Source organism: Helianthus annuus, chromosome 8 (assembly GCF_002127325.2).
Source record: "Helianthus annuus cultivar XRQ/B chromosome 8, HanXRQr2.0-SUNRISE, whole genome shotgun sequence".
NCBI lineage: Eukaryota > Viridiplantae > Streptophyta > Magnoliopsida > Asterales > Asteraceae > Helianthus > Helianthus annuus.
In genome coordinates, this window is record NC_035440.2 from 1866426 (window position 1) to 1889732 (window position 23307).

Here is a 23307-nt window from a genome sequence, read left to right on the forward strand (position 1 = left end):
GCAGAACGTGATTCATGGTCTTAATGTTGGTGGAGTTTGGGTTTCGAAGCCTGCTCTCGTCAAAAAGGAGATTTTTAATTTTTTTAAAGCCAAGTTCGAGGAGGATTGTGAGGAGAGACCTTCCTTATTGTGCCCGGATCTCAAGAGGATATCGGATTGTGATGCGGTTTGGCTGGAATCCCAGTTTACTGTGGAGGAAATTAGAAGCGCCGTGTTTGAGTGTGGGGATGATCGGGCTCCGGGGCCGGATGGGTTCAACTTCAGATTTTTTAAGAGATTCTGGGAGGTTTTCAAGGTCGATTTTGTGAACCTCATGGCTTACTTCTTCAACACGGGTATTATTAACACGGGATGTGGGTCTTCTTTTATCGCGCTCATCCCTAAGATACGTGATCCTATGGGTTTGAACGACTACAGGCCGATTAGCTTAGTGGGGGTGATCAATAAAGTTATCTCTAAAATTCTAGCTAATAGACTCAAAAAGGTGCTAGGGTCGGTTATTTCCAGCTCTCAGTCGGCTTTCTTGAGTGGTAGGCTCATTCAGGACGGGGTATTAATTATTAATGAAGTGTGTTCTTGGCTTAAAAAATGTAAAAAAAAGGCGCTTTTGTTCAAAATCGATTTCGAAAAAGCCTATGACAACATTCACTGGAGTTTTGTGGTTGATGTGTTCCGGCAAATGGGGTTCGGGCCAAAATGGTGCAACTGGATTTTTGGTATCCTCTCGTCCGCGCGCGCTTCGGTCTTGGTTAACGGCTCCCCCACATTCGAATTCAAATGTGGCAAAGGTATGAGGCAAGGGGATCCGATTTCTCCGTTCTTATTTGTGGTTGTCATGGAGGCGTTTTCGTGTTTACTTGATAAAGCAGGTGAGGTTGGGGTGTTTTCAGGGATTGATCTCCCTAATGACGGACCTAGATTATCTCACCTTTTTTTCGCTGATGATGCGTTGATCATTGGGGACTGGGAGGTCGAGAATGTTTTGAATATCGTCAGGTTTTTGAGGTGTTTCCATACTTGTTCGGGCCTTAAGATTAATCTTAGTAAGTCCAGTTTGTTCGGTATTGGGGTTGGAAACGTCGAAGTTGGGGCGATGGCTAATATGGTCGGGTGTAGTCCTGACGCTCTTCCGTTCAAGTATCTGGGCCTAAAAGTCGGGGCTAATATGAATAGAGTCAACAACTGGAGGCCGGTTTTCGATATTTTTGAGTCTAGACTTGCATTATGGAAATCAGCCCTTTTGTCGATGGGTGGGAGAGTCACGCTAATTCGGTCGGTTCTCGAGAGCCTCCCGACCTATTATTTCTCTCTATACAAGGCTCCGCTGAAAGTTATCTCGGAGTTGGAAAAGATTATTAAAAAGTTTTTGTGGGGAGGTTCTAGCGAGGTGAACAAGATTAATTGGGTCGCGTGGGATAGAGTTGCTTCGCCCAAGAAAGCCGGAGGTCTGGGTATAACTAAGCTGATTAATGTTAATCGTGCCTTGTTAGGAAAATGGGGGTGGAGGTACAAGCGTGAGAAAGATAACTTGTGGGTCAAAGTGGTGGATGCTATTCACTTAAGCGGTTCGGGGTGGTCTTTTCTTCCGGTTAAAAAATCTTGCGGTGGCATATGGCAAAGCTTGGTGTCCGTTTTTGATAAACCGTTGCCTGGCAACATTAGTTTTCGGAAGTTGTTTAGGGCCGAGGTGGGTAGAGGTGACACGACCCTCTTTTGGCTTGATCCGTGGCTCTTCGACGAGCCGCTCTGCATCCTTTTCCCAAATTTGTTTGCTTTGGAAGTGGTTAAAACCTGCTCGGTTCAGGATCGTTCTCAAGGGGAATGGCTTTGGAGACATGACCCCGAGACGGATGATGAAACTAAGGAACTGTCGGACATCCTTTCTGCCTTATCTACTTTCTCGTTGGGGAATTCGAACGATGTTTGGAAGTGGTTAGGGGATCAATCCGGTACCTACTCGGTGAAGTCGGCTAAAGATGTTATGTTAGGCTCCGGGGTTGTCAATGCTGGGTTCGTCTTGAATTGGTGTAAATGGATCCCGAGTAAGTGTAACTTGTTGGTTTGGAGAGCTGAAATGGATAGGATCCCTACTTATGACGCGTTAAACAAAAGGGGTGTGTCGATAGGTGACGGGTTATGTGCGTTATGCAGATCCGAAGTCGAAACGGCGGAGCACGTTTTCACTTCGTGCTGGTTCTCTTCGGTGCTTTGGCAAAAGGTTAGTTTGTGGTGCCGCATCCCTCCTATATTCGCTTTCAGTCTTAAAGATCTTTTGGAGGTGCACAAAGGGAGGCATATCGGGCCTGGGATGAAGTCGATTGTTCACGGCATTATCATAGTCTCGTGTTGGTGCTTGTGGATCGCTCGGAACAGGGCTGTGTTTTCTTCGGTTGAAGCCAAGGTGGATGATGTTTTTTCTGAAGTCAAGTCTTTAGGCTTTTTATGGTTTAGAAATAGAGCGAGAAACAACCATATCTCATGGTTGGATTGGTGTAATTTGAACTTGTTGTAAGGTCTTGTTGTGGGTCCCCGCTCGGTTTTCGGGCTTGGGGTGCGTTTTAATGAAGTTCTCGTTTCAAAAAAAAAAACATAAGCTTTGGACTGATAGGAGTTCAATTGCTTCCGTTGACCCTCATGTTGACCCATGAAAATTTTCAAATATTAGTTTATTAGACTATGGACCACGGGCTCAGTTAGGTTTCTAGGGTTACTTGTAATCTCTATATAGGTTACGATATATATTACGAGTGACCTTAGAAACCTAACTGAAGCCGTGGGCCCAAAGTCTAATACAAACACCCCAAAATCGGGTCGTGGGTCAGGTTGAAAGGTTCAACGTGGGCCAGGCAGGTTGACCCACAAACTTCTTGTCCATTTTTATACATATATAGTTGATAACATAGTTTTTTTTATTTCACATAAGAAGGCTAAGAAGTTAATTGCAATGTTTTGAAAATCGGACCGCATCGGCCAGTTGGATCGGTCGGACCAGGAAACCGGAAGTCTGACCGGTCAGGTTCACCCTATCTGTTATGGACTAATACCATTGCAAGGTATGGGACTTGTCCCACATCGGTTATATGGGCAACTGATGTGGGGTTTATATACCAAATGGACTCTCTCACCCACCAGACTAGTCTTTTGGGTTGTGTTCTCCTATTTGGCACGTAACATTGGTATCAGAGCCAGAACTCGGAGTGGTGGCCCACGGAGTGGTGGCCTGGAGAGAGCCAGCCGTGACCAACGTGGCCGTGACCAACGAGGCTCGGAGTGGTGGCCTGGAAAAAGCCAGCTGTGACCAACATGGCCGTGACCAACGAGGACGTTGGCCCTTAAGGAGGGTCGACTAATACCATTGCAAGGTATGGGACTTGTCCCACATCGGTTGTATGGGCAACTGATGTGGGGTTTATATAACAAATGGACTCTCTTACCCACCAGACTAGTCTTTTGGGTTGTGTTCTCCTGTTTGGCATGTAACACTATCGGACCGCTTTTGAATCGAACCAGCAGGGGTAAGAAGACAGAGAGGCCGCTCCCAAAAGTGACCCCTGGCTCAACATGCCTTTCTTTCTTTTCTTTTCTTTTTTCACTATATAAACATACAGATCAACATGCCTTTCTTTCTTTTCTATTGTTGGGGTTTGCAATTCAGAAAGGATTGGCGGCGCAGCTTGTTGCCCGTCTACCTTCTGTTTTGATGTAACTTAACAAGTTTTCTGGACTTTATTTATATATCTTTTTTATTAAAAAAAATTATGTATTATAACTGTGTGATAATTTACTTTTTTTTGCCTTTCCAAAAAAAAAAAAAAAAACTTACAGTATAATTTCTTGCTTCAGATTGATGCTAACAAGAAACACCGCCGTCTCTTGAGTAATTTGCATACATCATTAATTCATCATTTATAGGTTGCATGAGGTCCTACAAGTGCATAACAAACAAAGTCTACAATAATATAATTTTTGTATAAACTCGGAAAATGCATAGTTGACAGTAGTGGCAATTTCGGCCCATTTACTTATTAAAGCTTGAATGACTACGTTTCTCAAACGGGTCAAACAAAATTACAGCTGAAAAAGAAACAAGCCGAAAGTCATTAAAAGTGTATGTTAATGCATACAACCTCTTAAGGCCTTATAATGAATAACATAGATTATTCATATAGTTTGTAATCATATTTAAGTCTACACGCATATAACGATTACTTATCCAAAGATAAAGAATGGTAAGTACGAAAGACCTGCAAGCCGAAACATGTACCAGTATCGCGAAGCTTGAGATTTTCGACCGGAGGGTCGAAAACGTATATACCTAATATACAACTTTTATCAAGCAGCTAAACAGCCAATAGCACCACTTGATATATGCCACTTCAAATTGCATTTCAACCTGAAAAGGATTTTCATGCCACTAAAAAACCTATATGTATAATAGAAGCTATATTAATATATTATTTAACATTGTAAAGGTCAAAGAAAGAATAAAAATGTTATTTTGAAACCTGACTGACTGCAAATATGATTATAGCAAGCAGCTTAACGAGATGTTTAGACACTTAACTAATACAACTTTAGCCCCTCAGCTTTAATATTAAACAACTTTAGCCCCTCAACTTTAATAATGACATGTTTACCCTCAACTTTAATAATGGCATGTTTAGTCCCTCAACTTTAATAATGACATGTTTAGCCCCTTAACTACATCAAACAACTTTAGCCCCTCAACTTTAATAATAAACTTCAGCCCCTCAACATTGATAATCACATGTTTAGCCCTTCAACTTTAATAATGACATGTTTAGCCCTTTAACTAAAACAAATTTAGCCTCTCAACTTTAATAATAAACAACTTTAGCCCCTCAACTTTGATAATGACATGTTTAGCCCCTTAAGTAAAACAACTTTAAACTCTCACAATTTGCTTATTTTTATCCACGTTTCGAACCCATTACAGAGCGCGAATGGTAACCCCCTAGTTCACAAAAAAAAAAAAAAAACTCACTTATACGTTTCTTTGATATTATCACACAGTTATAATAAATAAATTATAATAGATTGTATTTTTCTAATCATTAATGATTATAGGCAACTATATGTCCATAACCTTCCAATTTCCATTAAGTGGAGTGGTGGTTGTATTAGTACTCAATGATACTAAATTGAATAGTTAGTCCTTAAGAGGATTGAAGTTTACCAAGTTATATTATAAGTGATTCACCTACTTGGAGATGTAATGGGTAAGCTTTAGGCACTAATTATAAACTATAATTTGCGAATATAACTTGATTCCTCCTTTGGTTATTATTCTTTGCGTTCGTCTCACACCAAAGCCACACACAAACACATTAAAAATATTGGAACTCTTAGAACCAACTCTCTCCTTTGTTTATATACATAATTTTTTTAGAGTTAAATGCCACTTTAGGCCCTTTGGTTTGCGCCATTTTGCCATTTTACTCCAAAGGTTTCATTTTTCTCATGTGGGTCCAAAACGGTTTCACCGTTGCCAATTTAGTCCACTGCGTTAACTTCATCATTTTTTTCTGTTAACTAGAAGGCAATTCGGTCATTTTATATGTAATTATGTTAACTAGAAAGACAATTCGGCCATATAACCTTGTTGGGCCCTTCAGTTTTATTTCACTAAACTTTGATCCTAAAACTTTATGAGTAAAATGCGAAAATAGTCCATAAGTTTAGGCAGGGCCGGCCCTGAGAATTCGTGTACCCTGTTCGATCTCGAAAAAGTGTGCCATTAGACCTTAACGAAATTAAGTATTGGGCTCACTAAAGGTCTAAATCTAATGCCAAAGGGGTTAATAACTAATCTAAACCATAAGAATAGTTTCGTAAGGGGGCCTATGTTGGTGTTTGTATGGGTGTACCCTATTAAAAAATATTTTACATGCACATATCGGGTTTTTTCATAAAAAAAACGTGCCCCTCGAAATATCGGGCCCTGGCCGGTGGTCCTCCCCGCCCACCCCCAGGGCCGGCCATGAGTTTAGGTAACTTTTGCGATTTCAATCCAAAAATGATTTTTTTTTTTTGTATCTGGGTTCTTAAGGTTTCATTTTTTTTGCCATTTTCACCCAACTAGCAAACTGGGTTAGAATTTTCTGTTAACTTCTCTTTTTTTGTCGTTTTCCTCATTTAGTTAAAATATATTATGACATAAAATGACGATTATACCCTTAATTGAAATGAGGAAACCGATAAAAAAGAGAAAAATTAATAGAAAATTCTAACTCAATTTGCCAATTGGATGGAAATGGCAGATATAAAAAGTTTTGAACTAAAGTGGCAAAAGTGACTAAAGTCAGGGACCATTTTAGCATTTTACTCGAACCTTATATTACCATTATGGTCCAAAAGTTCAAAGCAATTTATGACAATAGGGTTCGATTGTAAGATAATTACAATGGACAATGTAGACGTGTCATCAACGAGTATCTAATACCATATTATGCAATATAATATCTAAAATCATTACCTTGAAGAACCTTGCTTGCTTCTTAGGGATGTGAATTAGGGTAGCTACCTTGATTGAAATAATCAAAGCTTGGGTTACATGCTTCCTTATATTGGATATTTTAAAGTGTCCTTACATGAGCTTTATGGATTGATTTATTATATGTGTATTATAAGAGCTAGATAGAGTATTTTTCTAGCGAGATTCAAGGCAATAGCTATTTGAACATCTTATATTTGTGTTCCAAAATTGGTGATAGTGTAATATTGATAATTTTCATAACAAAGCACTAAAAGTATATAAAAACTTGATTATACAAATCAATATTGTTGAATATGGTTTAACCAACCCGCCCATTAAGAAAATTCTTTCATAAAGTTGATAGACATCTGAATACCAAAAGATAACGACATCAATAAAAAATATTTATAAATTGACGTCGCTCATTACCATATTATAAATTATGAAAATGTTTGTGCATTATGGTTTGTAACTTAAGCATGGGGAGTGTTTCAAAAAAAAAATTGTTGATTTTTCATTTCCAACCCAAAGGTTTTATGTTTTGCATTATAACCTTTTTGTTTTTTTTACTTTTAACCCAAAAGTTTTCATCTTTTGCAATTTAACCCAAACACATTTTTATTTTCAACTTTGATCCATGTATTTTTCATCTTTTTCAGTTTTTTCGTTTTATGTTTTGTTATACTTTTGCGAGTAAACACACCATAACGTACGTGTGGGTTTCAAAGTTTTTTCGACTATTTTTTCCTGTTTGACAGGACCCTCATAACGCGTCTATTTTCCCTGTTTGTCAGGTTCATTGCAACGCGCGTGATATTAGATCGACATAGTTATTCTTTTCTGTTTTTACATTTCAGTCTTATTTTTTCGCATTAACATTTCGCAACTGACATACGTGGTTCAACGATTTTACGTATGCTTTTCGTTCGGTGTTATTTTTTCTTTTTATTTATTTTATTTTAACGGGCTTTTCTGATGTTGTTGATCGCTGGTAGTTGTGTAGCATCAGTGCTATTTGGCACGGTGTATCCCCCACCTCCACGGCGCCCCCGCAACGCGGGGGCCCTTAATACTAGTTGTTATAGTTTGACATTATAAATGAAGACACATAACTACATAAGTAAAAATGAATGTATATAAGACAATAAGAAAACAATGAAAGAGTACTTCTCTTTTGTAGTTTAGCACCGTAAATTATTTAGTTTGCATCATAAACGAAGATACATAAGTAAAAATGAATGTTTACAAGACAATTAAAAAACAATGAAAGAGTACTTCTCTTTTGTAGTTTAGCACCGTAAATTATTTCTAAAAAAGTAATTACAATGAGTATACAAAAACTTATTTTGTAAACAACAATTATATTTTGTTTTATTTTGCCACCGAATTCTATGATTATCCACACAACATCATGTTGAACACACTCAACTTCAGGGCTGCTAGTAATTTATAAATCATCCAATTATCTAAACTTCATCAACCAATAAAATATAATAATTAATTACGTAAAAATTGCAATAACAATTCCATAGCTACACACAAGAAAATTGTGTGTACAATTGCAATAACAATTCCATAGCTACACACAAGAAAATTGTGTGTACAATTGCAATAACAATTCCAAAGCTTTGGTGTATATAGAGGTGTGTACCTCATGCTCTGTGAGGTTTTAAAAAAGAAAATTGACTTTTCACTTTTAACCCAAAACTATTTATTTTTTTATTTATAATATCAAAGCTTTATCTTTTTTTTTTTTACAATTTAACTTTACAACTTTTATACTTTCAACTTTGGTCCCCTACACTTTTCATCATACGATGTTTTTCGTTTTACGTTCTGTTTAAATTTTGCGAGTTAACATGACGCAATGTACGTGGTTCAACGTTTTTACGTCATCTATTTTTTTCCGTTTGATAGATTCGTCGCAACACTCGGATCCTAGATCAACTTAGTTATTCTTTTCTATGTTTTAAGTTTTGTCTAAGTTATTCGAATTCGCATGCCAAAATTCAGTGTTGATGGCCCCGCCACAACACGAGGGTTCTTAATACTAGTTGATTTTACTAGTTGATATTAATACTAGTTGATTTTACTAGTTGATATTAATACTAGTTGATTTTGTACTTTCAACTTTGGTTCCCTATATTTTTCATCTTACGCAAATTTTTGTTTTACCTTCCGTCTAAATTTTACGAGTTAACATGGTACAACGTGTGTGTGGTTCAACGTTTTTACGTCGTCTACGTTTTTTCCGTTTGGAAAGTTCGTCGCAAAACGCGGGTCCTAGATCAACTTATTTATTAATTTTTAAGTTTTACGTTTCAATCTAAGTTATTCATATTTACACGCTGCAAATTTAGTGTTGATGCCCCCACCGTAACGCGAGGATGGTTAATACGCGTTGATTTTAATTTACCTTTTATTTTTACTTCTGATTTGTGTTTTTATCTTCATATTATCCTTTGATTATTTTTTTTATTTAAAACTTTAAATTTATCCCAAAAAATTCACGAAAAAACGGATGGTTCCGAACAAAAATAGAGCAAACAATCCACCAAAATAGTTTACCATTACGGTAATTACCGGTAACCGGTAAAACACCACCACAAACGGTCAACCGCAAAACCAGATACATTCCAAACTCCCGCCACATGAACCAGTAAAACCCTAACAACCGGACACGTGTCGGTTTCCACCTCATTTACTCATACTAATACTCCCCACAACACATTCCCATTCATCTCCTTTCCCACACTCTTTCTCTCTCTACAATTCCCCCACTTTCTCTCTCTACAATTCATCCAATTTCACCAACATTTTCCCCCAAATCGGATCGAATTCTCGTTCGATTCGCTCTATGGCACCTGCATTCACCCCCAATTGATTCTCACAGCCTCCAATTTTGACCAATTCGATTGCCGTTCGTTGTTCGTTCGTTCTCACCGGAAGTTAGGGTTTTTTCGTGGTTTAATCAGGTCGAATTCATCTACTTATTCAATTGTTTGATTTAGTTGTATCGGATTTGATTGATTTTTGTGTTATTGTTTGTGAATTGAGGTTCTGATTTGAATAATTGAACGTTAGGGTTTCGTTATTCGTTGATTCTTTATTTGTACAGTGTTTGTTAATAATCTGTATTATAGGTTTATACAAGAAACTCTGTGAAATTTTTGGAAATTTTGGCGCCTTTTTTTAGTTTGCCCCCAAAAAGTTAGGGTTTTCTTGTTTTGTTATTTTTAGGTTTTTAGGTATTCAACAGAAAACAAACAAAAAAAAAGTTTCAAAAAAATAAAAGAATAAAAAAATTTAAAAAGATTAGGAAGTTCTTCCTTTTCCCCCTTTTGGTTTTGTCATGTTGCTTGTCTTGAATTTCTAGGGTTTCGTTGAATTCGGCTTTGTTCGGTTTCGTTGAATTCACTGTTGTTCGTTTTCGTTCGGTTCCTTTCGTTTCATATCCGAAAAGGTGTCTTTTTTCCAGGTTTTTGTTGGTTTCAGTTTCATTCGGTTTATTTCTGTATCCGAAAAAGGTATTTTTGTTTCTAGGGTTTATAGAAAATGGCATTGAATTACTCTCAGCGTCCGATTTTTCCTGCTCATACGTCGGAAGACAGTATGGTTTCGCCGCTGAGAATAGTGAACAGTGAGAAAGGGGGTCATGATGAGTTATATGATCGGTTTGGTTCACGGAGGGAGATAGTTGATAAAGGTGGTTCACCGGAATCTGTATCGAAAGACATTATTGATTTGTTGCCATCGGATCCGTTTGGGATGGATATTGATATTAGTACCACGTTTACCGCGATTACAGGATGGATTGGTGATTTAGAACTTGATTATGGGGATTATATGAGAAACACATATGTGAATCATAGAGAAGATTACGGGTTATTCGCAGGTTTCAATTTCTTTTTGAACAGTGCTATGAAGTTCCAGTCGATTCCCACTAATTTGATGTTCCATGATCAACACTATAAGGATTTTGACTGTGTGAGTGAAAGTGTTTTTGTTACAAAATCTGAAGAGTCTGTAAACGATGTTGCCACGTGTCCTGATGTTATTGGAGGAGAGCCCCATGAGGCTTTTGTTCTAGCTCTTAGTTATTTGGGAACTAAAGATCTTCTTGCGGTGGAGCGTGTTTGTAAATCTTTGTGCTCCACTATCCATAACGATTCTCTTTTATGGAGAAATCTGTACATTGATCAGCCATTGAATGAGAGAATTACTGATGATATTCTTGTTCAGTTAACTAATCGCGCTGACGGTAATCTTCAGTGCCTGAGCCTAATAAAATGCCCAAAGATCACCGATGATGGTCTCAGGCGCGTTTTGGAAACGAACCCAAAACTGACCAAGGTAAACAATTGTTTCAAACATTTTATTTTTTTCTAATCTTAATTTTAATATGCTTACTGTATTTAATATTGTCATTAGGATACACCTATATATCTATGCAGTTAATGCGGTAAAATATTGGATATCTGTCAAGGACCGATATTTGAGATTTATGTTATCTCGGTGAGATATCGGTGGGATATCATGCAGAATTCATATATATATATATATATATATATATATATATATATATAGCAATTTAACACTTAACAATTCAGTGATATATCAGTTATGTCGGTCAATATCGCCGATAATATCGGTACCGATATTTGACACCAATATTTTTACATGGGGACGGATAACCGATATATCACCGATATTAACTGCATAGCTATATATAGCTAAGATAATATAATTATTTTATAATCTGTTTGATCTGTTGTGTTTTTTGTAATGCTAATAATGCCTTGTTCTTTTTAATATAGTTATTCATTCCTGGATGCACACGACTCAGTATCGAGGGTATCTTGAATAATCTGAAGGCTTTCAACTCGAATACAGAAACCGCTGGTATAAAGCATATAAAAACAGGTGGATTTTACGGAATAACACTTGATCATTATGAACTGTTGAATAACTTGTTGGGAATTCAGAAAATCAATTACATTCCACATTATTATCACCGGGCAAACTCGTATACGCCATGTGATGATGATGATCGTGCTATAGATGTTGAAATTTGCCCTAGATGTCAGAACCTGAGGCTCGTCTATGACTGTCCAGCTGGCGGTTGTCAACCGAAAGAGCAATGTAGAGCTTGCATAATCTGCATTCCTAGGTGTGCTGAATGCGGGCGGTGTGTACATAATAGTGAATATGAAGAAACGTTTTCGTTGGAGTATCTCTGCTCAGAATGTTTGAAACAACTGCCTAGGTGTCAAGAGCCACGTGGGTAGATTCGTTGGTACCACATTTGATTGAAAGATGAAAAAAAAAGCTCATATTGGTTTGTGATGTTTATGAATCATTCCCCTATATCCGTTTGCCGGTCGAAATATGAAAAAAGAAAAGTAACAAAAGTATGTTAGAAGTTGGTTAAAGAGAGGGGGTGCTGTTCTCGTTACATGATAGGGGGTCGGATTGCGCGCTTGCACGCTTATCGAGGGCATGGTTAGGGTTCGTGTTTGGGTTAGTACTTGTTAACGTGATGAGATGTGGATGTGGTCCGGGGACTTCGGGTTCGAGATCAGGTGTTATACTGTTATTCATGGATGCACATGCTGTGGGTCAATGGGTCGACGTTGTTGACCGCTACAATGACGTGAATCACGTGATCTCAGTTTTCGAACGTGATAGTGCGGTTGGGGCTATTTGGGTGTATGCAGGTCTGGTCAGCTACAAGACCGACCCGTTTCACGATCGTGGATACGTTTGTGGGTGGCCCGGTATGTTTCGTTTTGCTGAGTCTGTCTTTTCTGTTTTTACCATAATGTTTGTTTGTAATGACAATAAAGACTTTGTATTCAGTTGTATGCTTATTGCTTTGTGTCAGCACTTGTAGTGTTGCTGATTTGAAAAGATACAAGACCATGCAGGGTACAATTGTTAATGCATAGGGTACAACTGTACAAGTGTATTACAGCGCGTTGGTTTTTGTAGGTCCAAAAATAGAACATGCAAAAAGGTGTGACATGTTATATTTTATTGGGGTACATGAGTACAAGTTTTGGCGATATTATCACGGCTTAGTTGACCAAGATGTAGTTTTCACGTGATCACTACTTTGATAACTTGATTACAGGGTGTGGCAATTGCATCATATCACGTGATATGTTAAATATTGTTGTTTTTTTTATAAACGGCAAATTCGCTGATCCATTTTGACCAATTAATGTTTCTTTGATTTTCTTATTCTAAAACTGGACGGTATGGGGACCGGCGAGGCCCGGCGCCGGTCCCCAACACCGCCCCCCTCCCTTCCGTCCCGGCCTCACCAGCAGCCTACAGCCGAACTCGTCGGGCCTCCTTCTCCTTCCTTCTCTCACATATACCTATACATACATATATATATACACAAAGGGGTTCATCCCCCACCCCTAGGTCCATTCCCTCCAAGCCACTCCTACGTGGCTGTGACGTGGCGGCCCATCCTTGGAGGACTTGCCTCCTCCATACCTTCCAGTCTAACCGTGTGTATTTTTTTTAACGCAAACAATCTCACGTGTAAACTATACCCTGTTCGGGGTTATGCCCAAGATCGACCGTCATAAGACCGTGCCCGCTGATGCGCGGGAACCGGATGAAATCTGTAAACCCTCACCCCTGCGTCAAGTCTAAACACGAGATTAAAGCCTCAATTCGTCCTTTCACCAGATGTCCCTCGAAAATGGCCCAAGCGGGAATCGAACCTGCGTCTATAGGGAGAGCGCCTTTTGACCACTAGACCAACATTTTAGGAACCATGTGTACTTTTAACCGAATGATTCATCAAATAATTTTATCATTGCACTTTTACCCTTTTAGCCATTTTTCAGACTCTTCTTAGATCTTGAATTAGAGGATGTTGTTTGATATTGTTTGCATAAATAACACATGAAATAAACAAGTATTATGTGCTAGATAACACCATTTTTACTTTTGTGGTGATTTTTTTTTTCCTTGTATAAAGTGTGATGTGATGCAGTAGTGTTAGTATTATAATTTGAAGTCAAAACTCAAATATTTGAACATGTTCAAGGTCAAAGTTTGAGATCTAAAAGGTCTGGCAGTTTTTCATTCTTGTAACAGGTATAGGGAACACAAAGATGAGTTGGTAAATCAAAGTTCAAAGATGAAAACCATAGGCTTTGACTCGGTTTTAATGTGAACTTTCAAGAGCATAGTGTCTCAAAACTTTGAGATCTAGATAAATCTCAACCCTTTCAGCAGTTCCCAATCTTAAAACGTCACACGATTTGGTATTCAACACCAAGAAGATCATTCAAGAGGTCAAAGTTTAATTAGATAAAACAACAGGTCGAATTGGTGACCATTGATTTGGGCAAGTGGTGTGAATTGCGATCACAATGTTAGGGCTGTAAATCTTGTGCATTATGTTGTTTTCATCACTTGCCGATTGTTTTTATATATTGTGGGCATGTTTGGCTTAACTTATTTTCAACTTTTGGAAAAGTCCTTTTGGAAACAAAAAGTCAGGAAAACATGACTTTTGCCTTTGGAAAAGGACTTTTGGGCTAAAAAAGGAAAGGCAAACACCCAAAAAAAGGACTTTTGGGCATGTAAAAGGACTTTTTTCTTCAAAATAAGGAACCCCAAACATGCACTGTGAGCCGTTAAAAAAGTATATTTGGAAGAAAAAAATGTTAGTATGTAATTGTGTAAAGGGTATACTGGTTAAAAAAGTCCAAATTAACCTTGACCCAATACCGGTTTAAATCGGTATAACCCAACCTTGACTAGGGGTGTTCAAGATCGGATTATCCGGTTTTCGGATATCCGAAAACCGGATATCCGAAAATTTCGGATAGTGAATTTTGATATCCGAATCCGTATCCGAAATTTCGGATATCCGATTTTCGGATATCCGAAATTTCGGATACGGATTCGGATATCCAAACGGATATCCGAATTTATAAAAAAAATAAAAAAAATCCGTTTCGTGTATAGATTAAAACTAAACTTATATTCGATTTTATAAATTTCCAACATTTAAAACTAAAAACAATCATAAATTCACACGAATACAATTATTTACTACTTTTTTACTAACTTTTACAATACTTCAAACAAAATATAATGCTCATATACTATATATATTTATAAAAAAATAATTAGTTTTCGGATATCGGATAATCGGATTATCCGAAATTTTTGAAATTCATATCCGAACCCGAATCCGAAAATTCGGATTATCCGATTTTCGGATATCCGAATTTTCGGATATCCGAAATTTCGGATATTTCGGATACGGATTTTCGAATATTTCGGATTCGGTTTCGGATCCGTATCTTTTTGAACACCCCTAACCTTGACCCGGTACCAGTATACTGGTTTAAATCGGTATAACCTAATTTACCGGCGGTACAACTTCTTTGTCGTTTCCCAAGTTTACCGGTATGAATCGTGCCGAACAAGCTTCCGGCATCCGGTTTAACTGGTTCAACCAGCTTATTTAAACCGGTTTTTAAAACCTTGGTTATGGGAGGTCGTTGACCATCCAACTAGCAAAATTTTCTTTTAACAATGGTATTCAATGTCGACGTTTTCTTATAATATAATGGAGATTTGAGTTAAATGTCATTTTAGTCTCTGTGGTATTGGTCGTTTTGTCAGTTTAGTCCAAAGGTTTCATTTTTCGCATGCGAGTCAAAAAAAGTTTCATCGTTGCCATTTTAGTCAACTGGGTTAACTTTATCCATTTTTTTTGTTAACGAGAAGTGCAATTCGCTCATTTTATATGGCCGAATTGTCTTCTAGCTAACAGAATTACATATTAAATGACTGAATTGCCCTTCTCGTTAACAGAAAAAATTGATGAAATAACCCAGTGGACTAAAATGGCAATGGTGAAACCTTTTTGGATCCACAGACAAAAAGTGAAACCTTTATGAGACTAGACTGACAAAATAACTCAAACTACATGGACTAAATTCACATTTAACTCAAGAAATTTTGTAGAGTTAATTTCAAAACATTGATGAGACAAGGGTAAATTGGTAGTTTCACTTGAAGCAAAATTTTCAGTTGTTAGTAAACCTTCTAGAATCAATCCAGGGTTCTTCATCAACCGATGAGTTAGGAACAAGATTATTGTACAAGCCAATCAGCAGATGTATGACACCTGGTTCCTCAAAAGGAAGACGGCTGTTTGTTGTGTAATGTACAAGGTTCTATGCAGGATGTACAAGTTTCTAAGCGTACGAAGAACCTTTTATATATATGATTACAGAGGGTTTACATCAAGGATCCGTGGCGCAATGGTAGCGCGTCTGACTCCAGATCAGAAGGTTGCGTGTTCGATTCACGTCGGGTTCAAATCCCTTGATTGATCCTTATTTTTTTTGTTTGTTAATTAATTTCCTTTGTATTTTTTTTTCAGCTCACATGTTCTAGTTTCTACAGCAGTTTCTTTTATTGCATTTGTTTATGTTTGGATTGTTTATAATTCAAACCAAGCCGAAATAAAACGAGTGTATCCAAGCATTTTTTGATCGAGCGTCGATCAATTTTGAGAATCCTATAAAAGGAGTCGAACATCTGAATTAGCAATAGCAAAATATGATCCATGTTTACATGATAGTGACCTTCGAATTTTCGATTGTGAAGTCTTGATGTGAAAAATCCTGAAATGGGTGGCAATGAGAGCGGATATTTGATAATTAGGGTCTGCAGATGTGGTTCGCAGACTACAGACAGAGCAACTTACACTTTGAGTATTCACTTGTTTATTAGTTTGGGTATTTGATAATAAGATAACTACCCTATAGATTAGTATGTATAATTGTGTGTGTATTAAAAATTAATATGAGCCAATTGAGCGAGCAACGAGCTAACATTCCTTTGCTCGTATGTGGTCTATTTACAAACCAAACGAGTGTATTTCCGAGCATTTTTGCTCGACCATCGAGCAATTTGAAAAAAATTATAATTACACCATGACTAGTGAATATCAATTCTATTCTATTTATAGGTAAAATACTAAAATGAATGAAAATGACGCCTTTAAAATGAATGAAAATGACACTTTTACAAATAAGGTACAAAATTTTGCCGTATTATTCAAAGGATGCAACTTCACGAATTACGAATTGTGAATTTACGATTAGAATCACTCTCTATTGCAGTTCAAAAAAAAAAAAAAAAAAAAAAAAAAAACAGAACAATCACTCTCAAGCGGTACCGAAATATCTTTATTAGTGTATGCCAACCATTTAAACATACCAACATCAATCCGAGATCATATTTTTTGTTTGTTTCTTTCATATTATATTGTCTTCTAAGTTCACATCAGAAAAGTTATGTTGATTAGCAGCATCACACCTATAATAATAATTCAAAACTCATGAACATATCTTTTTAAGGCTTCTTTCATGTAAAGGTGTTATTGTTGTGGCCAATAAACTCAACCCTATATTTATTTGTCCTTTGGGTGTAATGGAAAGGGCAAGAGAAGTGTGTTGCATAGTGTTGCCCACAATGTTGTTCCATTTGCATATTATGGTCCACGTTGATTGTCATATGACCACAACTTTTTCACATATAATAGATTTATTTCAAAAAGTGTTGTTACATTATGACATTAGATGCAATTAATATTGCATCTTTAGTGTCATAATATAAACTTGTGGGTAAATCTTATTTAATCTTGAAAAGATCCAAAATCTCTACAATTCCACATATTGCAATGCTCATGGTCTTGTATTTTGTTTCCAACATATAATCGTGTTGAACATGGTCTCCAAGAACAAATTTCAAGTCTTTCAAGATAACTCCTTTGTTTCTCAGGGTACAACAATTTGAGCAGTTTATACTGTCAGGGAAGACACTAAAACCCGAAGGTATACCTTGAAAAAGATGAACATATTGCTGGAAGACTCTAAAACCCGCAGGTATATAAGAAACCAACTAATCGATGAACCACTAATGGTTCCAAAATGATGACATCCCAATAATGACCTCATTAGCAGTTGATGATGTTAGGAGGTGTTACTACTGACGCCATTAGTTGTTCCTGACCCGACCTACCAGACCTGCACCACCCACATCCAACCTGAACCATAGTCAGTCGCACCAGTCCCGAGCCACTTGAACCAACCTTCAAAAGGCCAAAGTCCGCTATCAAAGCGACACAATCGGGCACCAATATTTCATTCATCTTAGTTCTGCTTTGGACGTGGTTTGTTTTGTTGCGAAGCTCTAACAACACATAACACAAACCAAGTTAATAATACTTATATTTACCAAAGTATAATATAAATACTATTGTCCAAAGTTGGCGAAAAAATACACTTTAACACTGGGTGAAAAACTTTCTTTTTTACGAATTTTCCAGCAAGTTTTGCATCAATGTGCCTCCGACGTGGGTGGTGGTCACACTCTAGGCGTTGTTCCACAACACTCGATCTAAATAACATATCTTTGCCATGTGATTTTTTCAAACATCCGTGCAACCAAAGTGTTATATCTTATGATAACTCAAATAATTGTGCATAAATTCATAAACTGACTTACATAGTGTACAATGGTAGAAATGCTTCTTCTTTTAAGTGTTAAACAAATTCATTTGTCTACTAATTCTATATACTTAATAAACCAACTAATTATTTTGTTGACTGGACTGCCATATGGCGCAAAACGCCCAAGGATGGGGGTATTATTGGTGTCTTCCACTACACATGGTCTTAAGAGACTTTCACTAAATAAGAAAAAGAATATTTTAAAAAAATGTACTTATTGACCTTTTTACACACTTATAAATACTATTTTAGGTGTTAACACATTCCACGAATAAAGAAAATGTTATCCATCGATAAAGAAAAAACACACCCCTAAATGCTAATGAACAGATTGAAAAAAATACATCATATCTCTTTTCAAATTTGTTTATCTAAATCCATGATATGAAAATCGATGCAAAATTCAACCAATATGGTACCACTTCAATCAATCTATTTGATTTTCAAAACATTACTCCCGAGTAAAATAGTCGTTGATTGATGGCATGATCTGAGGGGTCCGACCTCGAACAAACTTTCTTAATCTATGCTCCGCGTACTTTTCACCCTCGCTATGGTTCTCCAAGATCCCCGCGGCTCTATTTTCTTTAGTAACCCTAAAATCAAAGTTACGCGATGCATAACATTTAGCATCGATTGTTTACTATATATTTTTTTTTGTTTGTAGAGTTTCCTAGATATAGGATCAAAAGTTTTACCTCACATCAGGATTGGTGGATATGTTACGTACAAGTTGCGTTGCAACTAGTCCAATAACTCCCGCAATTGGTACCATTAAAGGGTAAACCTACAAAAAGAAATACAAAGATGATAAACTTTATACATACAAATTATCAAATTTCTTAAATATAAAGAAAAGAAAATCATAAAATAGTGTATAATGTTTTGAAAATCGAATAACATTAGTTCAACCGGTTAGCCAACAAATGAAAGAGGCAAGCATCGGTGGTTATTCACTTATCATGGTTGTAAAATCCTCCCTAGTCTCTGGTTAGTCGCCGATTAATCACTAATCGAAGGTTCACCGAGTAATGGCCGATTAATCGCTAGACGGTCAACAACAGTCCTATTTCGGCCATGTTCCGAACAAATTTTGACAAAACCTTATAAATCCCCTTTTGTTACTTAAAAAAATAGGCTAACGAGGTGTTAAAACATGCCTACGCTTAAAAATGTATATGTGAAAACAAAACTAAAAATTACATATAAATTTCAATCCAATTAATCTCTATTAATCTTGATTAATCACTAGTGAGTAACTCACCGACCGCCTACCAATTCTTACAACACTGTTAAAACAATAATGATTCTTATGGTAGGACGGTCCTCTTCGGCCTAACCTTTAAAAAACACTTCACAATAATGAAAAAAATGCCTCAAAAACACGGCATAATAATGAAAAAAGTACCTCGGGTTTAATCCATCTCTGCCAAGACATCTTTAACGAGAGAATAAATAATTAAACGATTAAAACCTATTTCCCCAACAAAAAAAAATGATTATTTGCTTGCTGGTTTCTATAAAAGAAAAACAATGCAAATGAGAAGATCGTTTAGCAAAGCTTGTTTCCATGCATTTTATAATCTTTAGGCGTCGCTAAAAGTGCACAAACACGGAAAGTTTGGTCTTCAACCGTCATAAATGTACATCAATCTGGATTCATGGAGTTCAATTCGTATACGAATTCTATTTTTCTCCCATGTGAAACTAATGGAAAACATCTAGACACGTCTAGAAAAAGTTTATGAAAATGATTTACATATATGTTAGTTATGTTGTTTTTGATTTTGTAAAAATAATAAAAAACTAGAGTGCTTTTTTCTAAGGAAAACTTTATTTAAACTAAAAAAACCACTCGAAAACCGGGAGGCACACCAACCAAACAACTACATAATTACACCAATTTTCGCACTTTAAATTCCTAAGATTCGATCTATTCTTGATCCAAAGGAACCCAATAGAGCGAACTTCGTTGAAGATGTCGACCACATTCACTTGTTTCCCTTAAAAAAAAGACTATTCATTGCTTTCCACAAGCTTCAACATGAGATGATGATGATTCCTTGCAAACCCTTTTTACTCGCCCCACTAAGCCCCCGCTATACTCATGGACTTCAAGGATATTACGGACCGAGAACACGAAAAAATTGGGTGAATAATTCTAATATTGTACTTCAAAAAAATGATTTAAATAATTCAAACTTCCACCATTTGGACGATAATACCTCCAACTTACGAACTGTGACACATCACTCCCAACTTTCAACTTTTTTTTCCTCTGCAACTCCAAAACTAATTGAACTCTCACCCGGTTAACTGACGTCAGATGTCACGTCACTAAACAAGTGCCACATCAGATGCCATGTCAAAAAAAAACCATGGCAGATGCCACATTAGACGCCATGTCGGTAAAAGTGCTAAAATCAAATGTCACGTCAGCAAAGAATTGCCACGTCAGATGCCACATTGACAAAAGAATTAGTTGAGTTAAGTTTCAATTAGTTTGAGAGTGTCAGGGGAAAATAAGTTGAAAGTTGGGAGTGGTGTGGTACAATTCTTGAGTTTGAGTTAGGTTCCAGTTAGTTTAGTTTGAGAGTAATAGAAGAAAATAAGTTGAAAATTGAGAGTGATGTGGTACAATTCATAAGTTGAGAGTGTTATCAAACAAATGATGAAACTTGAGATTATTTAAATCCAACAACCAAAAAAATGATGTATTCATTCATGACATGTTTACTTATGTTGCGAAGTAAACTTGTATCGTGTGGCAAATTTGTACATGTTTGATTGTATGTGTTCGCATATCGTTGTGTTTTCTAATATGTATTTTTATTTAAAGATAATTTGTATAATGTGATTGTAGGATAAGGTTATTGTAAAAAAGACCAAAAGTGTGAGAAAGGTAAGAAAGAATCTCAGCCATTAGATCTAAATTAATTAAAAAGGGTAAACAAGTAATTTTATCATTAATTCAATTAATTAAAAACTTCCCATAACCGCCACCTTAATTATGGGAAGTATATAACACCATTCAACAAGTATATAACACCATTCAACAAGTATATAACATTATGCAGCAAGTATATAACATCATTCAACAAGTATATAACATCATTCAGTAAGTATATAACACCACTCAGCAAGTATATAACACCATTCAGTAAGTATATAACACCATTCAGCATTCAGCATTCAGCAAGTATATAACACCATTCAGTAAGTATATAACACCATTCAGCAAGTATATAACACCATTCAATATGTATATAACACTATGCAGCAAGTATATAACATCATTCAACAAGTATATAACACCACTCAGTAAGTATATAACACCACTCAACAAGTATATAACACCATTCAACAAGTATATAACACCATTCAGCATTCAACAAGTATATAATACCATTCAGTAAGTATATAACACCATTCAGCAAGTATATAACACCATTCAGTAAGTATATAACACCATTCAGCAAGTATATAACACCATTCGGCAAGTATATATAACACCATTCAGTAAGTATATAACACCATTCGACAAGTATATAACACCATTCAGTAAGTATATAATACCATTCAGCAAGTATATAATACCATTCAACATTCAGCAACTATATAACACAATTCAGCAAGTATATAACACCATTCAGCAAGTATATAACACCATTCATTGACTAAACATATGATCGAAACATATTTTTCTCTATATAAGTATAGCAATATGGTACTCATATTAAAGATAAAAAAACGCTTGTTATTATGGTGTAATTTTTTTTAAAAAATACGTATAAAAAGTTATTGACGTTTAAAAAAGACGGGGAGAAGTTACATGTGCATTACCTAATTTCTAGTGGGTTTAAAAGACTATATTGCCCCTAGATATTTCAAATAAGTTCAAATTAAGGAAAATATTTTACAATTTGGTCCCTATTGATCTCAACCATTAGATCTTTTGATCTAATGGCTGAGATTCTTTCTTACCCATTCTCACACTTTAGGCCTTTTTTTACAGAATCCTCTACCTGTGATTGTATATGATTTCTTTTAAACGTGTAAATTTTTATTTCTAAAGACATTTGCCCGCTACAAAAAGTAACAAACATACACAAACACGAATGAAGAATTTTGGTACACGCGTGGAGTGTATATAACAAACTCGAAATCATTCATTATTTGTCTGATTAAAGCATAAAATCCATGATATTTTAGTAAGTTTCATAATATAAAGTGAAATTATTTTACTTTAAAAAAATCGATATAGAAATGTTAAAAATATGAAATTATTAGCTTTTCGATGATGTCAAGTTTCACGCCGGTTTATACGAATATGTCCAACTACTACTCTATTCTCCTCCACAACTCCAAACTTGCCTTTCGATCTGTGAGCATTTGACTTTTCATTTTTCTTTTTCTTTTTATTTGACTTTCAAACACAAACACCAATCATCCTAAATTCTATAATTGAAATTTTCGGTTTTCATTTGAGTTAGGCTTTAAAAACCAACATAAACCGATCCATGCACACCCGTATAACATATATACGCAAATATATGATAATTACCTTTCATTAAACCTTTAAAAAAGTATGAAAGTTTAACGTATTAGCTCACCAGTCTTTACTAAAATAGATAACCACTTCTATAAGTTCATGTGCAATGGGCATTATAGGGTCATGAAAAAGTTTGATAACGCCCCCACCATCATCCCTCAGGTCGTTATAGGGCATGAAGAGTGAGAGATATTTATAGAATAATGCCCAAAAAGGAGAAAAAAATAGAAAGTATTAAATGAAATGAGCATTAAGAGGCACTGACCGTTACACATTTTATAAATGAGCGTTATGATGCTGATGTGACGAAAAATACGGATGATTTAATCCTATTACAACAGAAAGTTGAAGAGCATGCGCCACATATGATTTGAGTTCTTTATTCATTATAAAATTCTTACAAATAAATAAATAAAAGAACCTTCTTTTATTGGCCAATTTTATAAATAAATGTATTATTGAGTATGAGTAAATAAGGTCAAATGTCATGGTCCATTATTTCTTTTCCACAAATATTCATATCTATATAAGGGTGAGCGGGGCACCTTCGGTGACCCCATTTGGTGACCCAAGTCACCTTAGGGGAACACCGCCGCCATCACTTAGGTAAGCTATTTGGGGGAATGAAATCGGTGGGAAGTCACCGAAGAAAGGAATGAGAGAGGGAGGAGATGGACCAATGATTTTTTTTT

The 23307-nt window shown here is 36.2% G+C and overlaps 2 protein-coding genes and 1 non-coding gene across 4 annotated transcripts; 2 read left to right on the plus strand and 1 right to left on the minus strand.

The window, feature by feature from the left end:
- Positions 1–9238: 9238 nt before the first annotated feature.
- On the plus strand, positions 9239–12604 carry LOC110871566 (F-box protein SKIP14). 2 transcript variants are annotated; one of them, XR_002553832.2, is made up of 3 exons: positions 9239–10849; positions 11314–12273; positions 12381–12604. XR_002553832.2 is itself a non-coding variant. In XM_022120248.2 (2 exons), exons 1-2 carry the CDS (start codon positions 10052–10054, stop codon positions 11782–11784), a joined length of 1269 nt encoding a protein of 422 aa, XP_021975940.1. In that variant the 5' UTR covers positions 9239–10051; the 3' UTR covers positions 11785–12604. The 2 variants fall into 2 exon arrangements, 1 of the variants encoding a protein (XP_021975940.1); XM_022120248.2 differs by having other exon boundaries at positions 11314–12604.
- A 3186-nt stretch (positions 12605–15790) lies between these two features.
- Positions 15791–15862, plus strand: TRNAW-CCA. The gene has a single exon. It is a non-coding gene; the product is annotated as a tRNA-Trp (tRNA).
- Positions 15863–18335: 2473 nt separating this feature from the next.
- LOC110871568 lies at positions 18336–19637 on the minus strand. Its single transcript, XM_022120249.2, has 3 exons — positions 19472–19637; positions 18762–18850; positions 18336–18659 (listed from the first exon to the last, which is right to left on the minus strand). Exons 1-3 carry the CDS (start codon positions 19499–19501, stop codon positions 18515–18517), a joined length of 264 nt encoding a protein of 87 aa, XP_021975941.1. The 5' UTR covers positions 19502–19637; the 3' UTR covers positions 18336–18514.
- Between the last annotated feature and the right edge of the window lie 3670 nt (positions 19638–23307).